This window comes from Mustela putorius, unplaced genomic scaffold, assembly GCF_011764305.1.
Source record: "Mustela putorius furo isolate JIRA1106 unplaced genomic scaffold, ASM1176430v1.1 tig00000580_pilon_pilon_pilon, whole genome shotgun sequence".
NCBI lineage: Eukaryota > Metazoa > Chordata > Mammalia > Carnivora > Mustelidae > Mustela > Mustela putorius.
The window spans coordinates 13,077,212-13,093,370 of record NW_025421423.1 but is presented as its reverse complement, the minus strand read 5'-3'; the positions used below and the strand labels follow the sequence as shown (position 1 = coordinate 13,093,370).

At 48.7% G+C, this 16,159-nt stretch overlaps 1 protein-coding gene across 5 annotated transcripts in view; it reads left to right on the top strand.

Moving 5' to 3' along the window:
* The window catches only part of PTPN3 (protein tyrosine phosphatase non-receptor type 3), a 119,259-nt gene that overhangs the window by 31,071 nt on the left and 72,029 nt on the right, over positions 1-16,159 (top strand). For 4 of the 5 annotated variants that reach the window (XM_045081679.1, XM_045081680.1, XM_045081678.1 and 1 more), the window contains exons 2-6: positions 1,191-1,345; positions 6,464-6,598; positions 6,675-6,717; positions 9,268-9,346; positions 13,949-13,993. In XM_045081679.1, the coding sequence (XP_044937614.1) occupies positions 1,208-1,345; positions 6,464-6,598; positions 6,675-6,717; positions 9,268-9,346; positions 13,949-13,993 (440 nt within the window). In that variant the 5' untranslated portion in view covers positions 1,191-1,207. Of the gene's footprint in view, positions 1-1,190; positions 1,346-6,463; positions 6,599-6,674; positions 6,718-9,267; positions 9,347-13,948; positions 13,994-16,159 lie in introns of those variants that run through there. The other variant, XM_004747769.3, reaches the window with a different exon arrangement.

Sequence of the window (16,159 nt, the reverse complement as noted above, 5' to 3'; positions counted from 1 at the left end):
GTGTGGTGGGACTCTACCGTAATTTCCCCATTCCACTGATGGGCGCTGGAGTGTTTTCCAGTTTGGAGCTGTTATAAAAAATTCTCTCTAGGTCTTTTAGTGGATGAGTCTACACGCTTCTCTTGGGAATATGCCTAAGAGTGGAATTATGTCACAGAGTATACTTTTGTTCATTTCTAGTAAATATTGCCAAATAGTTTTCCAAAACAGTTGTACTAGGTTTTATTCGTACCAGCAGTGCCTGAAAGTTCCAGTTGCTGCACATTGTGGCCAACACTTGGTTTTGTCAGGTTTCCCTGTGGCCACTCTGGGGGGCCTGTGGTACTATTACCTTGTGGTTTTAATTTTCATTTCTTTGACAACTAATGTGGTTCCTATTTTCTACCAGATGACTTGCTTTTTCTCATGTTGATTCGTAGGAGCCCTTTATGTATCTTTTATATACACATATCGCAAGTATCTCCATGAGTTATCTTTAAATGGTGTCTTTTTTTTTGAAGTTTGATAAAAGTTTATTTAATAAAATAATGGTTAAACTTTAGACGTATTCCAGTAAGAGTCAAGAAGAAGACAAATATTTTTTACATTAATTTCTATTAAATGTTGTAATAGATTTTTGAAACAACAAAATAAGTGATTAAAAAACAGTTGACCCTTGAACAACATGGGGGTTAGGGGCACCGACCCCATGCAATCATAAATCCATATATAACCATATAAATGGTGTCTTTTAATGAATAGAAGTTAAATGGTGTCTTTTAATGAATAGAAGTTACTTAATGTACCTTCTTTTACCAATACGCATCTTCATATTTTAGATCATTTTTATACCATATTTAGTTTCTTTAAAAAATGAAAAAAAGGAGTAGAATATACAAATACATATTTGTTAAGAAACATAAAAAATTAAAAGCCTGGGAAATATAAATTAGATTTAGGCCAGGGAGATAAGACACACAAATAACCCATATCATTCTATTCATGGGTAACAGATGAGTAACAAATTTTGCTTAGAGACACTTAGAAGTAGAAACTCAAACGGAAACATGGTGTGTTCTCTGGTCCTTGTTTCTGTGAGTTCTTCAGTGTGTGAGGGTTAAAGCAGACAAGGGGTGGGTGGACTGTGAGGAAGTCCCATGTAACAGGTCATTTGCATATCGGAGAGCTGACAGGCATAACTTCTGTTACAGGTTGTTCAGCGATAGTTATGACCTCCCGGTTACGTGCGTTGGGTGGAAGAATTAATAATATACGCACCTCGGAATTACCCAAGGAGAAAACTCGGTCCGAAGTCGTCTGCAGCATCCGCTTTCTCGATGGCTCGGTACAGACCTTCAAAGCTAATGTAAGTTCTCCAAATTCAATTTTTTTCTGAATTCACGCCACTGAGAAGTCATTATTCTTCGTTTTATAAACCAAGACATGAAAACTATTTTAAAATGAAAGGTTGCGGGGCGCCCGGATGGCTCAGTGGGTTAAGCGTCTTGGTTTTCGGCTCAGGTCACAGGTCATGATCTCAAGGTCCTGGGCTCGAGCCCCGTGAGGGACTCCGCACTCAGCGCAGAGTTTGTTTGTCCCTGTCCCTCTGCTTCTCCCTCTTCTCGTGTTCTCTCTCTCTCTCTCATAAATAAATGAAATCTTAAAAAAGTAAAATGAAATGAAAGCGTGAGATCTCAGATCTTCTGTGTTGAGACTGGGCTGGAAATAACCCTATAAACTCGGCTCACGTTCTTGTTCACCTAGAGAGTCTTTCCCCCTCTTCTTGGTGACCTGAACTGAGAGACTTTTGATGTTGCTTCTTCTGTGACGTCTTTGTCAGCTTCCCGAATTAATTCTCCCATGATGGTGCGCTGTAGGCTTTCTGAGAGCCCGTGCCACACTGCGCCGATGGTAGTTACAATTCCTAGGTTATATGTTCTTTAATGAGGCCCGTGGCCGGCGCTTATGACATGTATGAGGGGATGGGTCCAGTCTGGAGGGTGTTGAGACGGTTCCGCTCATAGATCGCAGGGCTCAGGGAGAGCCCGGCGTCTCCCGCCTCAAGCCCAAGACAGAGGCAGGACTGGAAACGCAGCCTCCATCTTGGGCCAGCAGTGAGATGCCTGACCCGGAGCCGTCCGTGCTGCCCTGACCTCCCCACCGTATCCCAGTCACTGCTCAGGCCAGGTCAGCTGCCGGCATCTGCCTCAGCCTGGAGAGTCCGGTGTGCAAGGAAAGAGGAGAAGAAGACTGGGTACAGGAAGCAACTGGGGGTAATAGAAGGTCACAGGACTGGAAAGGGTGACACCAACTGGCCTCTGGGTCTTCCGCCCCACCCCTAAGTTCGCCTCCCGCTGACCCCAGCTCACTGTGGACCGTGACGGCCGAGAAGACAGGAGGAGAGGGTGGTGTGCATGAAGTCACCGCATGGTGGGTGCTCGGAAAAGGCCGCAGGGGTCTCCTCCAGAGACTGTCAACTACAGTGTGTGTCTGGCTCTCTTGTTGATTTGGGGGCTGTTCCTTTGCTGCTTATCTTCTTCCTGACAAGAACATGAATGTTTCCCCCAGTGAATGTTTGCTGAGCACCTACTATGTGCCGGGCTTCATGCTGGGTGTAATGAATATAACAGTGAACAAAATAGCAAGGGATCTGGCCTTTCAAGGCTTGTATCCTAGTGTGAAGAAATAGACCATAAAGAAGTGTATACTTTGTCAGGTGGTATGTGCTTAGAGGAACAATAAAGCAGGATGGGGAGGGTAGAGAGGGTTAGAGCAGGGCAGGGGCAGGGTCGTCATTCCTACAGAAGTGATCAGGGAAGATCTCATCTAAAGGAAGTGAGAGAGGGGGCACCTGGGTGGCTCCGTCAGTTAAGCGGCTGCCTTCGGCTCAGGTCGTGATCTCAGAGTCCTGGGATTGAGCCCCACATTGGGCTCCCTGTCCAGTGGGAAGCCTCCTTTTCTCTCTTCCTATGCCTACTGCTCTGCATACTTGTGCTCTCTATCTCTCTATCAGATAAATAAATAAAAATATTTAAAAAAAAAATAAAGGAAGTGAGAGAAAGAACCATGTGATTTTTTTGGAGGGGAAGCACATTCCAGGTAAAAAACAGCAGTGCAAAGGTCCTGAGGCAGGCTCCCAATCAGTGTAGTTGCAGGACAGTATGGATACTAGTGCGTCTGGAATAGAATGAGCAAGGGGAACAGTAGCAAGAGCAGTCAGAGGTCATTGGTATCAAGGTGATCAGAGGGACTGTGGAGAGCCTGTGAGTCATCCTGAGGGCACTGAGTGCTGGCTTTATTCTGAGAGAGGCAGAGAGCTTTGGTAGGACTGGGCAGAGACCTTTTATGATCTGACTCAAGTATCTGGATGCTCTGTCAGTAGTAGACTGTGGAGGGCCAGGGACAAGAGACTATTCGAACAGTCCAGAGGAGAAGAGGAGGTTGGACAGTGTGGTAGTATGTGAAGGGAGCTAAGAGTAAACCAAATCTGAAACTGTTTTTGAAGGCGGAGCCTGTGGGGTTTGCTGATAGATGGAATCTGGGATGTGAAAGAGGCCGCACGGTGGCTCTCAAGGTTGTTGGCCGGGGCAGCCGGCGCGATGGGGCTGCAGCGGATGGAGATGGGAATGGCTGGAAGCAGGGCAGGTCGGGGGTTTTGTCGGGGACACCCTGAGTCTGAGGTGCCTGATACTCATCCACATAGAGTCGGGGATCGCTGTACAGATGAGGAGGTTCAAGGAAGGGTCGGGGCCGGGGCCGGGGCCGGGATACAGGCGGGGGGCTTACTAGGGTGGAGGTGGTATTTTAACCGACAGAACTGGGGGACATCTCCTGAGAAGCGAGGCCACAGAAGGTCCGAACATGGTTCCCTATGAAAAGGTCTGAGAGAGCAGGATCATGCGCTCCAGGAGATGGGGACAGACTCTCCCGGGAGGGAGGAGAATCCCAGGGAAGAACTTGGTGAGGAAGAGGGATGAGCCCCGTAAACGGCGATAAGGAAAGCGCCTGCGCAGAATGATGACCCTAGAGCACGGCCCGGCATTCAGCGGGTGGCCTGTCATTCCTGGTCACGAACGCCATTGTTCATGTGTTGCTTCCCCAAGCCTCCTGCAGTCGGGTCAAAGCTGACTCGCTTGAACTTGAATCTGAGGGTCTGGTGGCAGCGTAAGTCCCATTCGCTTTAGAGTTTCTCCTTGGAGGGGTCTCTGGCACCACCACCTCGTGGGCTGGAGCGGGCCTCATCAGGAAGCTGGCCTGGACATCAGCTCTTCTTAGCTTGGCCCAGGGAGCAAGCCGGTTGGGGACGGTGACCTGGTGCAGCCGAGATGACCTCCTGTTGACTTCCCGTCAGGTGGGAACTGGGCTGAGAGGCTGTGTCCTTTACTATATTTCAGTTCCTTTTGGGAACTGGGAAAGTTGAGCAGAATATACTAGAATGGGCAAATAACACCCTACGGGGGAGACGCAGCACACTGGGGACGTGCAGGCTGTGGCAGCCAGCGGCCCGGAGTCAGGCAAGGGGGCAGGCAGACTATCCATCACAGCTGACAGCGTGTTGCGTCGAGCTCCCAGGGCCTCTGCTTGCTGGCGGCCAAAGGGATGCCGGTGAGGACCTCACAAGTTGCCACAGGGATGAGGGAGCGTATGTAAAAGTGCACATCATATCGGATCTGGCTTGGTGTGGATGTTCAATAGTCATTTACCTTTTAAGTATCAAATCCTGTAGAAATTTTAATAAGGAGAACCGGTTGTTCTTTGATGCACCAGGAGAGTATCTCCCGACTTGGAATATGCGGACCGAGCCATCTTCTCCACACTGTAAGGTTCCCCTGAGAAGGAAGCTGTCCTGGGTAGAGGAAGTAGCAGGTGCAGGGCCCTAGGGTGGGCAGGGGGTTGTGTTCAGGAAATGGGCGTGTTTCCCGTTCCCACACTTAGGACCAAACAACACGAGATCCCACCAAAGAGGAGGCTGCAGGAGGAGGCCTGACAGCTCCCTAATTCGTCCGTGTGGCCTATTTCCAGGTACATTATCTGCTCTCAAGCACTCAAAAAAGGAGCTGTCTTTTGCTTGTTCTGTATAGTCTATTTCTGAGTCTTATTGTCCTTAAGTCAAATGGTTTGCTTCAAAGGATGCCTGAGAAGTCAGCCTGATAAAGGAGAGTTTGCGAGTTCCAGGAGGCACCGTGCTGTCTCTCTCCTTTGTGTCTTTGTGCCAGGCCATCTGCTTAAAATGCCTTTTCTTAATTTCTCCTGGAGGGGAGCGGTGACACTCAGCCCTGACGCCCTCCCAGACCAGGTCTGGAGCTGCTTCCGCTTGTCCCCAGGTTGAATTACCACCTGTGTTGTCCTCTGTGCGCTTATCATGCCTTGAGTGTCCCAGCATTTGACACACCACATTCTGGCCACTGTTTCCATGCCTGGACTCTCTGGGCCATGTCCTGTGGTTCTGTCCCCATGCCCAGCACTGTGCCTGCTCCGTAAAGCTCTGGATGTGAAGTGTGGTTGAATGTCTCCACTGGCTTCTCACTCCAGGTGGCGGGGAGCAGAGAGACAGCTAATCCCCCTGGGTGTCACATACCCAGTCACTTTGAGGGTGTTTAGGATGGCATTTTCGTGTTCTTAGCCATCTTCCTTCACACCGTTAGAGTTTGTTCCCTGTACACACTTCCATGGCTCCCAAGGAGCCAAGAAACTGACGTGGGATTAGCATTTTGCTGTGGATAATCTGTGGGTAGGTCACGGAGAGTTTACTCTCATGGTGGTGTCTCCATTTTCCAATTCAGATATCACTTGGGAATTCCAGCTAAGGGGAAGCAAGAAGTCTTAGAAAATGAATCTCTGCCATCTTAAGTCATATGTATATGGTTTTTCTTCACCCTACTTCCCATATGTACCATGTGACAACATGTCATGTTGACATGACGTCTATTAAAGCATTTTTTACCGTGAGGTCAGAGTGTACATAAAATCTCTAAACGCTTTAACTCCTTTTTTGCCCACAATGAAGACTTCTTTTTAAAGATTTATTTACTGGGCACCTGGGTGGCTCAGTGGGTTAAGCCTCTGCCTTCAGCTCAGATCATGATCCGAGGGTCCTGGGATCGAGCTCCACATGGAGCTCTCTGCTCAGCAGGGAGCCTACTTACCTCCCTCTCTCTGCCTGCCTGTGATCTCTCTCTGCCAAATAAATAAATAAAATCTTTTTTAAAAAAATAAAGATTTACTTACTTATTAGAGAGAGCATGCGCATGTGTGGGTGAGCAGGGGGAGAGGCAGAGAATCCCCAAGCAGACTTCCCACTGAGTGTGGAGCCTGACGCGGGGCTCAGTCCCAGGACCCTGAGATCAACATGAGCCAAAAACAAGAATTGGCTGCCTAACCGACTGAGCCACCCAGGTGCCCCTGCAATAAAGACGTTTAACCATCCGTTCTTGATTCATTTTAAAAATTTGGCCACTAGACGCTTTTTTTTTTCCTTCCCTAGAAACAAGATACTGGTCAAGTTCTTCTGGATATGGCCTACAACCACCTGGGTGTGACGGAAAGGGAGTATTTTGGTTTGCAGCATGGCGATGACTCCATAGACTCTCTTGTGAGTGCCGTTCCTGTAGACTCTCTTGTGAGTGCCGTCCCTTTAAGACTTGCCGGACTCCTGCATGGTCTGGTTTTATAGCGTGTGTTTTCTTACCCGACAGAGATGGCTGGAATCAAGCAAACCCATCAGGAAGCAGTTAAAAGGTGAGTGTGACCTTCCCATTTCGGTTGAACGTGGGGTGTTAGTGTATCACAGCCCATTTCTCTCCTCCAAGCCTCAGTGTGCTTGTAACATCTGGGACCTGGATTCCCGGGGGCCCAGGCGATGTGAGTGAGCCCACTTCTCCCTGAGCACAGCTTCCACATCAGCCCTCACAGCTGGGAGCGGGAACGGGAAAGGTCAAAGAAGGCAGCCAGGCGCCGAGGAACCTACTCTCTTCTAACAAGGGAAGGAGGATGGCCTTGCTTTGCCCAGTGAGAGAGCCAGTGTGGGAAAGACACACGTGCATGCGCACGCGCACGCGCGCGCACACACACACACACACACTCACACATGCTCACCCTCCCTCCCCCTGGAGCCTAAGACCTAGGTAGGGAATATCACAGACGGAGTACACTGCTCCCCAGCCATGAGTGGGCCCCAGTGCTGTCCTGTAACTCCCAGTTAGGAGGGGCTTCACAGCATGCCATGCACCCCCCCACCCCGGCCCCCGGTCTGTTCCCAGCCTGGTTTTCTAGCATCGCACTCTGTTCCCCTTTATGCACCTTCTGCCCCAGACAAACCTGACTGACCTAAAAGGCTGCAACGTTCCTCTGTGCCTTCTCTCAGTCTGTTCCTTTTGTTTGGAATGCTTTTCCCTCTTCCTTATATCCAAATCTTGCTGTTCTTCTAAGCCACTCAGACTCTTGCCTCTGCTATTAGAAGCCATGCCTCCCCCCACCCTCCCTTACGTTTGTCGTAACTCCTTCATCTCTTAGTTGCCTGCCTTAGTCTTCCTTGGAAACTGTAGGCTCCTTCGGGGAATGGTGCTTGCCACATTTTCTCTGCATCCCTCACTGTGCACCCCATCCACGGGAGGTGACCGGTGAAGGGTAAGCGGCAGGTAGATCTCACGCAAGCGGACACACACATGTGCCACCTCCCCACACCCGCCCCAGCACCCCAGTGGGAAGGAGTAGAGACAGGAACCATGGCCGTGATCCCACTGATGCTCTCACCTGGGGCCTGGGCCTCCAAGCCCTTACCTCCCTCAGCTTTCAGAACTCCCTCCCCGTGGGGAGCCGCTGAACCACTGTGCAGATAACTACTGGCCCCCATTTGAATTCTCAGAGCGTTGAGTCCGTAGGCACATGAAGAGGTGTTGTTATTCATTCTCTCACTAACTCCCACACTCAGGAGATGTGTCCGGAGCTCAGATTTTGGCAGCGCACTGAACTGGGCTTTGGGAATCTGGTCCAAATCTCATTTGCCGTCGAGGAGCGGACAGCCAAGGGTGGAGATGTAGGCAAGAAGAGTGACGGTTCTAAGACAGTTCAGAGCACTTGATAGGATGCTCTGGGCGTACAGAGGCATCCCGAGATACACACTGACAAGGTCCCGTGAGGAGGGGAGCTGAAGGCAGTGGGAAGACTGAGCTATCCCCTGAAGTGCAGGTGGTCAGACTGTACCACGTTACAGCGCCACCCGCTGGTACCCAGGCCCACACCCAGAGGCACACTCACAGGTGCACACACACCATTCATACCTTTGACCCAAGCCAGAGAGATACTGACAGAAGGTACCCCAGGGAGGCAAGGTGAGGTGGGCAGATCCGTCACAGATCAGTGAGAGAAGCAGGGTGGAGAAGGCTTGAGTTTCAGAAACAGCATAGTGCTGAGCACTTAGACGGGGCCAGCAAACCTTGACTGAGTAACGGAGAGGGGAGAGGCTGACCTGAAGAGGAGCGCAAACTCTTAGGCACACAACCTGATCTGCTCCTGCTGCCATATCCAGCAAAAGAAATGGGCTAATTTTCTCCCTACAAGCCAGTTGACTCTTGGTATTGTTGCATAAAGCCATATTTGAGTATGTTAATTGTGTAATATTTGCTAATATGTTCATCACTTTGGGAGTTCACTTTGCATTAAAAGCATGAACTGTTACCAAAATGGTTGCTCTGTGGCATAGCAGGATCAAAACCCTCAGTACTTGAGTTCTGGTTTTCTCATCTGCTCGGTGGCGGAAGGCAAGACTCAGTGCCTGTTGGCTTATCTGTACAACAGTGCCACCAAGAACAGCCTGACCTACTCAGAGTCATGGTGATGTTTAAGTTGAAGAACCCATATGAAAGTGTTATGGCAGTGTTTAATTTCAAGAACGTACGTGAAAATGGAAAAAGTATAAAATGGCTATCTGTGTGACATTATTTCGTTATGAATGTTGTATGATCTGTTGATTTAAGGATTTTTAAAAATTCCTAATACCTGTGATGGAGTGCATTGTTTGAACACAGCCCTAAGTTAAACCTATAGTACAGAGGGGATAGAGTACCTCATTCTATGCTCGTGTTGCAGAATAGTTGACTATTTGCAGACTTGGGAGATTTCTAAACAATTATCTTGTGCACTCCTTTTTTGAAATTAGCCCTTTAATTGATGAAAAAAGCTGTGGTCTAGTGGGGGAAAAAAAATGCATCACTAATGGAAGAGTAGCCTCTTACCTGCATTGACTTTTTTAAAGAGAAAACTTAAATTTGTTTTTGAAAAATGTTGTAGGAGGTTTCCCCTGTACTCTGCATTTTCGAGTAAGATTTTTTATACCTGATCCCAACACACTACAGGAAGAGCAAACCAGGTAATAACTTTTTTTTTTTTTTAAGTTTCCTTTGTAGTATATAAAAATGAGTAACCGCTAAAAATATACTCTTTATCTTATCTCTGTGGCTGTACATTTCCTTTGGGTATAACCACACCAGTGGTTATGAAACAAGTAAAAATCAGAGGGGTACAGATTGAAATTTTCATCAGGTAATGAGTTCTCTGTCTGGGGCCTACTGACTTCCTCATTTGGTGCCATTTGGAGTTCACTGCCTTGGACCTCCTCCCACCTCCCCCACCTCCCCAACCCCTCCTGCCCATTGAGCCTGCAGGGGGCGGAGGGGGAGGGGGGGGCATGAGGGGGCGGTTTGGAAGACCAGTTTGCTGAGACAGCGTCCGTCCGTTGTCTACACATCAAATAACACGGTATCTGTGAGGCTAGAACGGAGGCTCTTCGGGATAAAAAGAACGTTCTGAACTGAGCATTCTCTCCCAAATCCCCAGTTGGTAGAAATAAAAAGGAATGCAAGCTGAGGCAGCATCTCTCCTGGGTGAATCAGTCGGTAGAGGCCAAATGTGAGCCAGATAAGGGAAGGAGAGCTGAGATAGGACTGTTTACCCCTCAGGGCTTGGCGAGGGGCCTGACCCTTGTTTTGTACTAGCACGTGGGTTTTCTGGGTGGGGAACACGGGTTTGGAATGGAAGAGGCCTGCGAGGGAGGGTTGTTGCTGTTTGAGTAGTGACCCTGCCTCCACTTCCACTCCCCCATAGCAACGTTGAGCCCTTTTATTCATAATATGTTTATTTTTCATAGGGAGGGAAACTTGCAGAGGTTTTTGTCTCTACCAGAAAAAAAAAAAAAACACAAAAAAACAACTTAATGGATGTTCAGGAATATTGACTCCTATTCTGTGTTCATTGTACCCAGAGACCCTCACCAAGAAGGTGACATTAACTCAGACATTGAGTATTGTGTTTTGTTTTGTTTTGTTTTTGAAGGTAATCACATGATGATGTTTTAACTTTTAGGATGTTTGAAGACTAAATATTAGTCTGTTATTCTGTTTTGCTTTCTTTGTGCACCTCTTCCCTCCACAATAACAGACATCGGGAGAGTTGACTGTGTTTACTGTTCAGTTGAATTTTAAGCCAGAGTAAGAGATGTCTGGTGGGGCTCATTGGGTCACTGTGGGATGTTCACGTGGTGCTTTGAGTTTTCCCCATAATGGTTCTTCATGCTGGTGGACTGAGGGGTTAGTGCAACAGCTCAACTCCTGAGCCCGGGGACACAGAGGGGCAACATAGCTATAGGAACAGGTGTTTGAGATCACCTTACCAAGGTTCCACAAGGCCATTATTAAATACCAAGTTCTGTTGAAGGGATGCTTTGAAAATGTTATGATGGGTTATAAGTGTGTGTGTGTGTGTGTGTGTACACGTGTGTGGTTTTAACCCGTGAATTTTAAAATCACAACCACAGAGCAAATATGCGTTTTGCTTCACAGGGCAGTCCGGAGGGACATCAGGGAAGCAGTGTTTAATAAACCAAGAGCAAGGGCAGATCCCTCTCATGCTCTCTGTTCTCTCTCTCTCTCTTTTTTTTTTTTTTTTTAAGATTTTATTTCTTTATTTCACAGACAAGAGATCACAAGGAGGCAGAGAGACAGACAGAGAGGAAGGGAAGCAGGCTCCCCGCCAATCAGAGAGCCCGATGTAGGGCTCGATCCCAGGACCCTGGGATCATGATCGGAGCCGAAGGCAGAGGCTTTAACCCATTGAGCCACCCAGGCGCCCCAAGCTCTCTGTTCTTTTAAAATGCCAGTCATTACCCATTAAACATATGAGCAACTGATAGGTTTCAACACCAAGTGTGAACTGCCCTGCCTAAGCTAGTAATTATCACCTGTGGTTCTGTCTGCCCCTTGTGATGCTGGAGCTCCAGGGGTATGGTGGCCAGCGGGTATGGTGGAGTGCAGGGATGGCTCGGGCTGGCCTACCCCAAGAGTCCCTTTCCAGGTCATCAGGCATCCACTTCCATACCCCACTGGAGAGAAGCTCACCCTCTCTGGATGCCGACAGAATCCCTTTGCTTAGCCTTCCTGTCATTTGAGGGACATCTGAGGAAATGTAGGACGTTGGGGACGGAGGGAGGACTAGGGAGAAAACAGGCTGCTTTGAGATCTGTAAGGGCTGTCACGGATAAGGGGAATTAGACATACTTGGTGTCTAGAATCATGGCCCGTGGGTGGAGGATACCGGGAGGCAGATTTGGGCGCAAGATGAGTAATTGACGAATTTTTGTTCTTCCCTAAGTCCAAGATAAAACTCAGTTTGTTTGAATCGCTGCTAGAATCCACTGAAACGTGACCCTGCCACCACCCCACCTCCCAACTGAAGATGAGTGGAGTAGAATGTGGCTGTCACCTCCTAGGATTTGGGGCACCAGATTTCAATGTAACAGGAACCACAACAGCAGCCACCCACATGGCTCCGATGGAGCTGGTGGGTAGCCAGGACTGCCAGATCTTTTTCCTATGCTGAGCTAGACTTCCACCATTAATTCACAGGTCCTTTTTTTTTTTTTTTAACTTTTTTTAAAAAAACTTTTTAACTTTTTAAAAATTTTTGCTTATATTCCTGACACACAGTATTCTATTAAGCCCCAGTTCTGTAGCCTACCCAAAAGTAAGTTCCTCTTAACGAAATGTAGCTCTCAAGTGTCAGAGAAAGTGGTATTTATTGTGTTCTAACATCCTAGGGAGGCATTTGTTGCTTTTTTGTATGAAGTTGAGTTCCCAGATGGGATACACTCTAGGAGTGACCTTTACATTTCTGAAGTCAGGTATGCTGACACCTCTTCTGTTTGATTTTTCTTTTTTTCTGATCGTTAGACGTCTCCTTGACTGAGAGCCTTCACAACTGCTGTTCCTGATAAGATTCCGTCATTGGGCACATTCTCATTGACTGGCAGTCTCAAAGGGAATCTCCTTCAGGATTCCCAGGAGATGCCCTACGTTTGGGCCTCCTCCCACTATTACAACTTCTTGGTGTGACATCATGAGGTTGACTCAGACGAGGTAGCTTTTGATGAATGGTAATGTCCAGGTTCCCCTTCGCAGTTCTGTCCCTAGGAAGATACACGGATTAGCCCGGCTCGTCACTGGAGGGCCAGATTTACCATCGGATTATCTAGCATTCTCTCCCTTCTCTGCTTTCCCCCAGTAGCGCTGTAGGAGGAGAGAACACTTAATTCTGGTTGAATGTCATCTTGGATAAACATAGGAACAAACTAGAAAGGACTGGGGATGTTCTCCCAGGTGAAAAAGATAGTCTCCAATACAGAGTAAGCGTGAATCAGCAACCGTAGGCTACATGGTATCTCAGTGCTGGTCTTCAACATGTTAAGGATAGTTGATGATGACAACAGGCTACGTAAAAATATCAGAGTTAGGACATTGACCCCAAGCCTGAAGTCATTAGATGCATAAGAAATTTGTAGCATAGTCAGGTTTTTTCAAAGCATGGGTGTCCAGGTTAAAATAAGATCTAACTGACCCCATGTAACCTATCTGAACGGGCAGGAGGCTGAAATGAATTCCCCGCACCTAGCCCAGATTTGTGCACAGAGGAGGTAATGCCAAATGAAGCATTCACGCCTCGGGACACCAGCACCTTGACCTTTGAACGTATGAACATGAAGGACCAAGGAGACCCCATGTGTTTCAAATTGCCAAAATGACCACTGTCCTGCCCCAGAATACTTCTGCCGCATCTGTATCGTATTTCAAGAAGTTTCCCTTTTGTCCCCTTGGCCAGACGCTGGAATGTCTGTCCCATTTGAATCTGGGCTTTAAAAAAGAGTGGGAGCTAGCTGCCAACTGAGTGTATGTCGCATCCCTAAATATAAAACTTTCCTTGGTGCTTGATGGCCGGCACCGGACTCTCGCTGCTGTCTCTTACCTGTCCCTAGACTGGGGGGAGACTCATGGGGCGCAGGGCCTGCGATGGGTTCCCGAGCACTGCCCACAAATCAGGTCCTGGGTTTTGACATTGCTGGTAGCTCGCAGGCAAATGCCGAATTCTGCTCAGAGGTCCTGGCAGCTGGTAGCTGACTGATGTTTATACTTTTGCTCAAGTACCCGAAGTTCCCAGGACACGGGAAGCAACTCAGCTGGGTGTTTGCACCCAGCCAAGGAAGTGTCCTCACAGACCCAGTTCCTATCTGCTGCTTCATGCAGAGGGAATGTGGGTGTGCACTGCACCGCCACCCCCCTAGCACCTGGGGGCTCCCTGTGTGTGATGCCCGTGGGGGCCTGGTGCTCTTGGAGGCCCCGGGTTTGATGGGGAATGTCCAGGGTTGGGGGGAGCCCACTGGCAACAGCTCTGGCTGATTGTTGGCGGGCTCAGCCATCCTTGGGACGGCATGTGCTGGCGTGAGGCTGGGTGGAAACCAGCCTCCACGCGGAACCATTGTTACCGAAGGAGCAGCTTTGCAGTGTACAAAAAGCAACCCCAAGACTTCAGACGCAAATGCATATTTGTGTATTTTGTTTTCCAAATGTACAGATCATGTCCTTGACTTATCACCTTTTTCTTGTATTTCCAGTATTGTGAATTAATAAAAACAATTGTTTTGTAGGCATTTGTATTTCTTACAACTGAAGATGGATATTTGTGAAGGAAGGTAATGAAAATTTCACATTCTTCATTCTCCGTCAGTTGCCAGACACTAAAATTCCTGGTTTCAATCTAATGAGCGTGTATTTCTGGAAACAGTATTAAATCTAAACAAAGGATGGTGGTTGAAAGCAGGACCCTGCATGACTCTCTGCTCTGGACATCTGTTGTTAACTCAGTCTTGATTCGGAGAAGCTGAGGTCGGAGCAACTTCATTTCATGTTTCGATTTTATTAGCAAAGGTACAGCTATCTTTCTGGTAAAGACCTGAGAAATGTTACAGGGAGAATGTGAGACACGCTTCATTCAGGAAGGCAGCTCGGGCCTAATTTAGGTCCACTTCCAAGCCCCTCAGTACCTACAGATGATTCATTTTCTCCCTGGGAGGCTTTGTGCTAGAAGACAGGGGCGTCTGCCTGTGAGTCAGCACGTCTTGTGTGGCAGGGCCATCTCAGTGGCTGGAAGGATCTGAAACGGCTCTGGAAGGGAGGAGATATGCCAAGCCACTTGTCCCTGAGCTACCTCCTCCAAATCCTGACTTTTCTGTGACTTAGGGGAGAACCTGCAGCCGGTGAATTGGTAGAAACAGTCACAGCTTATTCTCGTCCTCCTCATCCCCTTTCTTCCTGGCAGCTGCCCCAAGGAGGGGCTTCAGAAGCCTCTGTGAGGGCCCCCCCCCCGGTTGGGGCAGTGAGACAGGAGCCCTTGTGACGACGGGACCCGTATGGGCTGCGCAGACCCCAGTTGCCACTGAGGTTTTAGAAGGAGGGAGGAGTTTTTTCAACTGTCCTACCCACTTGGTCCCAGTTGAAAAACACATGTTGGAGGTTTACAGCAGAATAAGGGGAGAAGAGGAGGGCTGTCTTCCTATCAAAGCCAGACAGACAGGCAGAGAGCTGTTGGAGGTTTTCAAGTAGAAGGCAGCATCTGCAAAGACAATACCAGTGCAAGGACAGAAAGGCTGGAAGAGGCTAGGGTTCTTCATCTGGATGGAAGGGAGATTTGTAGGCATGGCTGTGAAGATCCTGGGGGTAGAGGAACATTTAGAAACAAGACCCATGTTGAAATCTGGACTGCCCGAACCTGTTGAAAACCTGTCCAGGGCTCCTAGAATTGGAGAAGTTTTGTAATTTAGCTCCTTCTCTTACTCGGAGGAGGAAGGAGCCCCTTCTCTAGCCCAGCTGCAGGCCTTGCTTAGTAGCACCCCCAGAAATGAGTTCCCCATTTTGTGAGACAGCCTTCTCACATCGGGGGGGGCGGGGGGTGACGCTAGAGTGACATTACCCGCCCCTCTCCCAGGTCCAGGCTGCCCTCTGCCCCAGCGGAAATTTGTCTCTTGCCCCCGAGCGCTAATCTCTTTTCCCAACAAGTATTTCTCAAGCAGCTGTTAGGCGATGGGCTCTGTGCTGGTCAAAAAAGGCAAGGCCCTCTCCTCCCAGGAGCTCTCAGTCCAGTGCTCCCCACAAGAGGAATCGGATGGATGTCTTCATTTTTTTCTTCTCCCAGTACAATACCCCCTGTTAGTTTTGGGTGAAACCGCTTGAGGGGCACAACCGGCCTTAAATCCCTGGCATTCTCATCAGGCCTGCTGGTGGCCTTCACCACCTCTCTCAGGAGAGGGTCTCCTACTGCCCGACACTCCTGGGTGCGTCAGGGTGGGTCTGGCCATTAGTAGCTGTGGATCTTTTGACAGACTGGATGAATCTGGTTAGCCTTCTTCCTAGGCGTCCTGGCAGAAACCATCAGTGGTGGGCGGTTCCCAAGGCATGCCCTCCTTCCCGCTGAGCTAGGTGACATTGGCCATCAGATGGAGACCCTAAAGCCTAGAGGGAAAGAAAGAGGTCTCTCTAAGGGCCACACTGAATGGTCATGCAGGCTTTCAGCATTCTTTTTTCATTTATATTTACACTATTCTTCGGAAATGTTCTTTTTTGACATATTCTTGGATTGTTCCATCCATGTGGATGGAACCTCCTTAGCCTGTCTCCTCAGGTGTTTCCCGAGTCCCATTCACCTGCTCTGCCTCGAGCGGGGACCCTAAATTAGGTTTCCTTGAAGCCCATCTTGGTAGGAGAGTGAGTGGCTGGTGTCTGCTCTCCCCACGGGCTCTCTGGGCCTCCAGATGAACAAACAGATGGTGAGTATTGCTGGACGTATCTCCAGACTTGGAGAG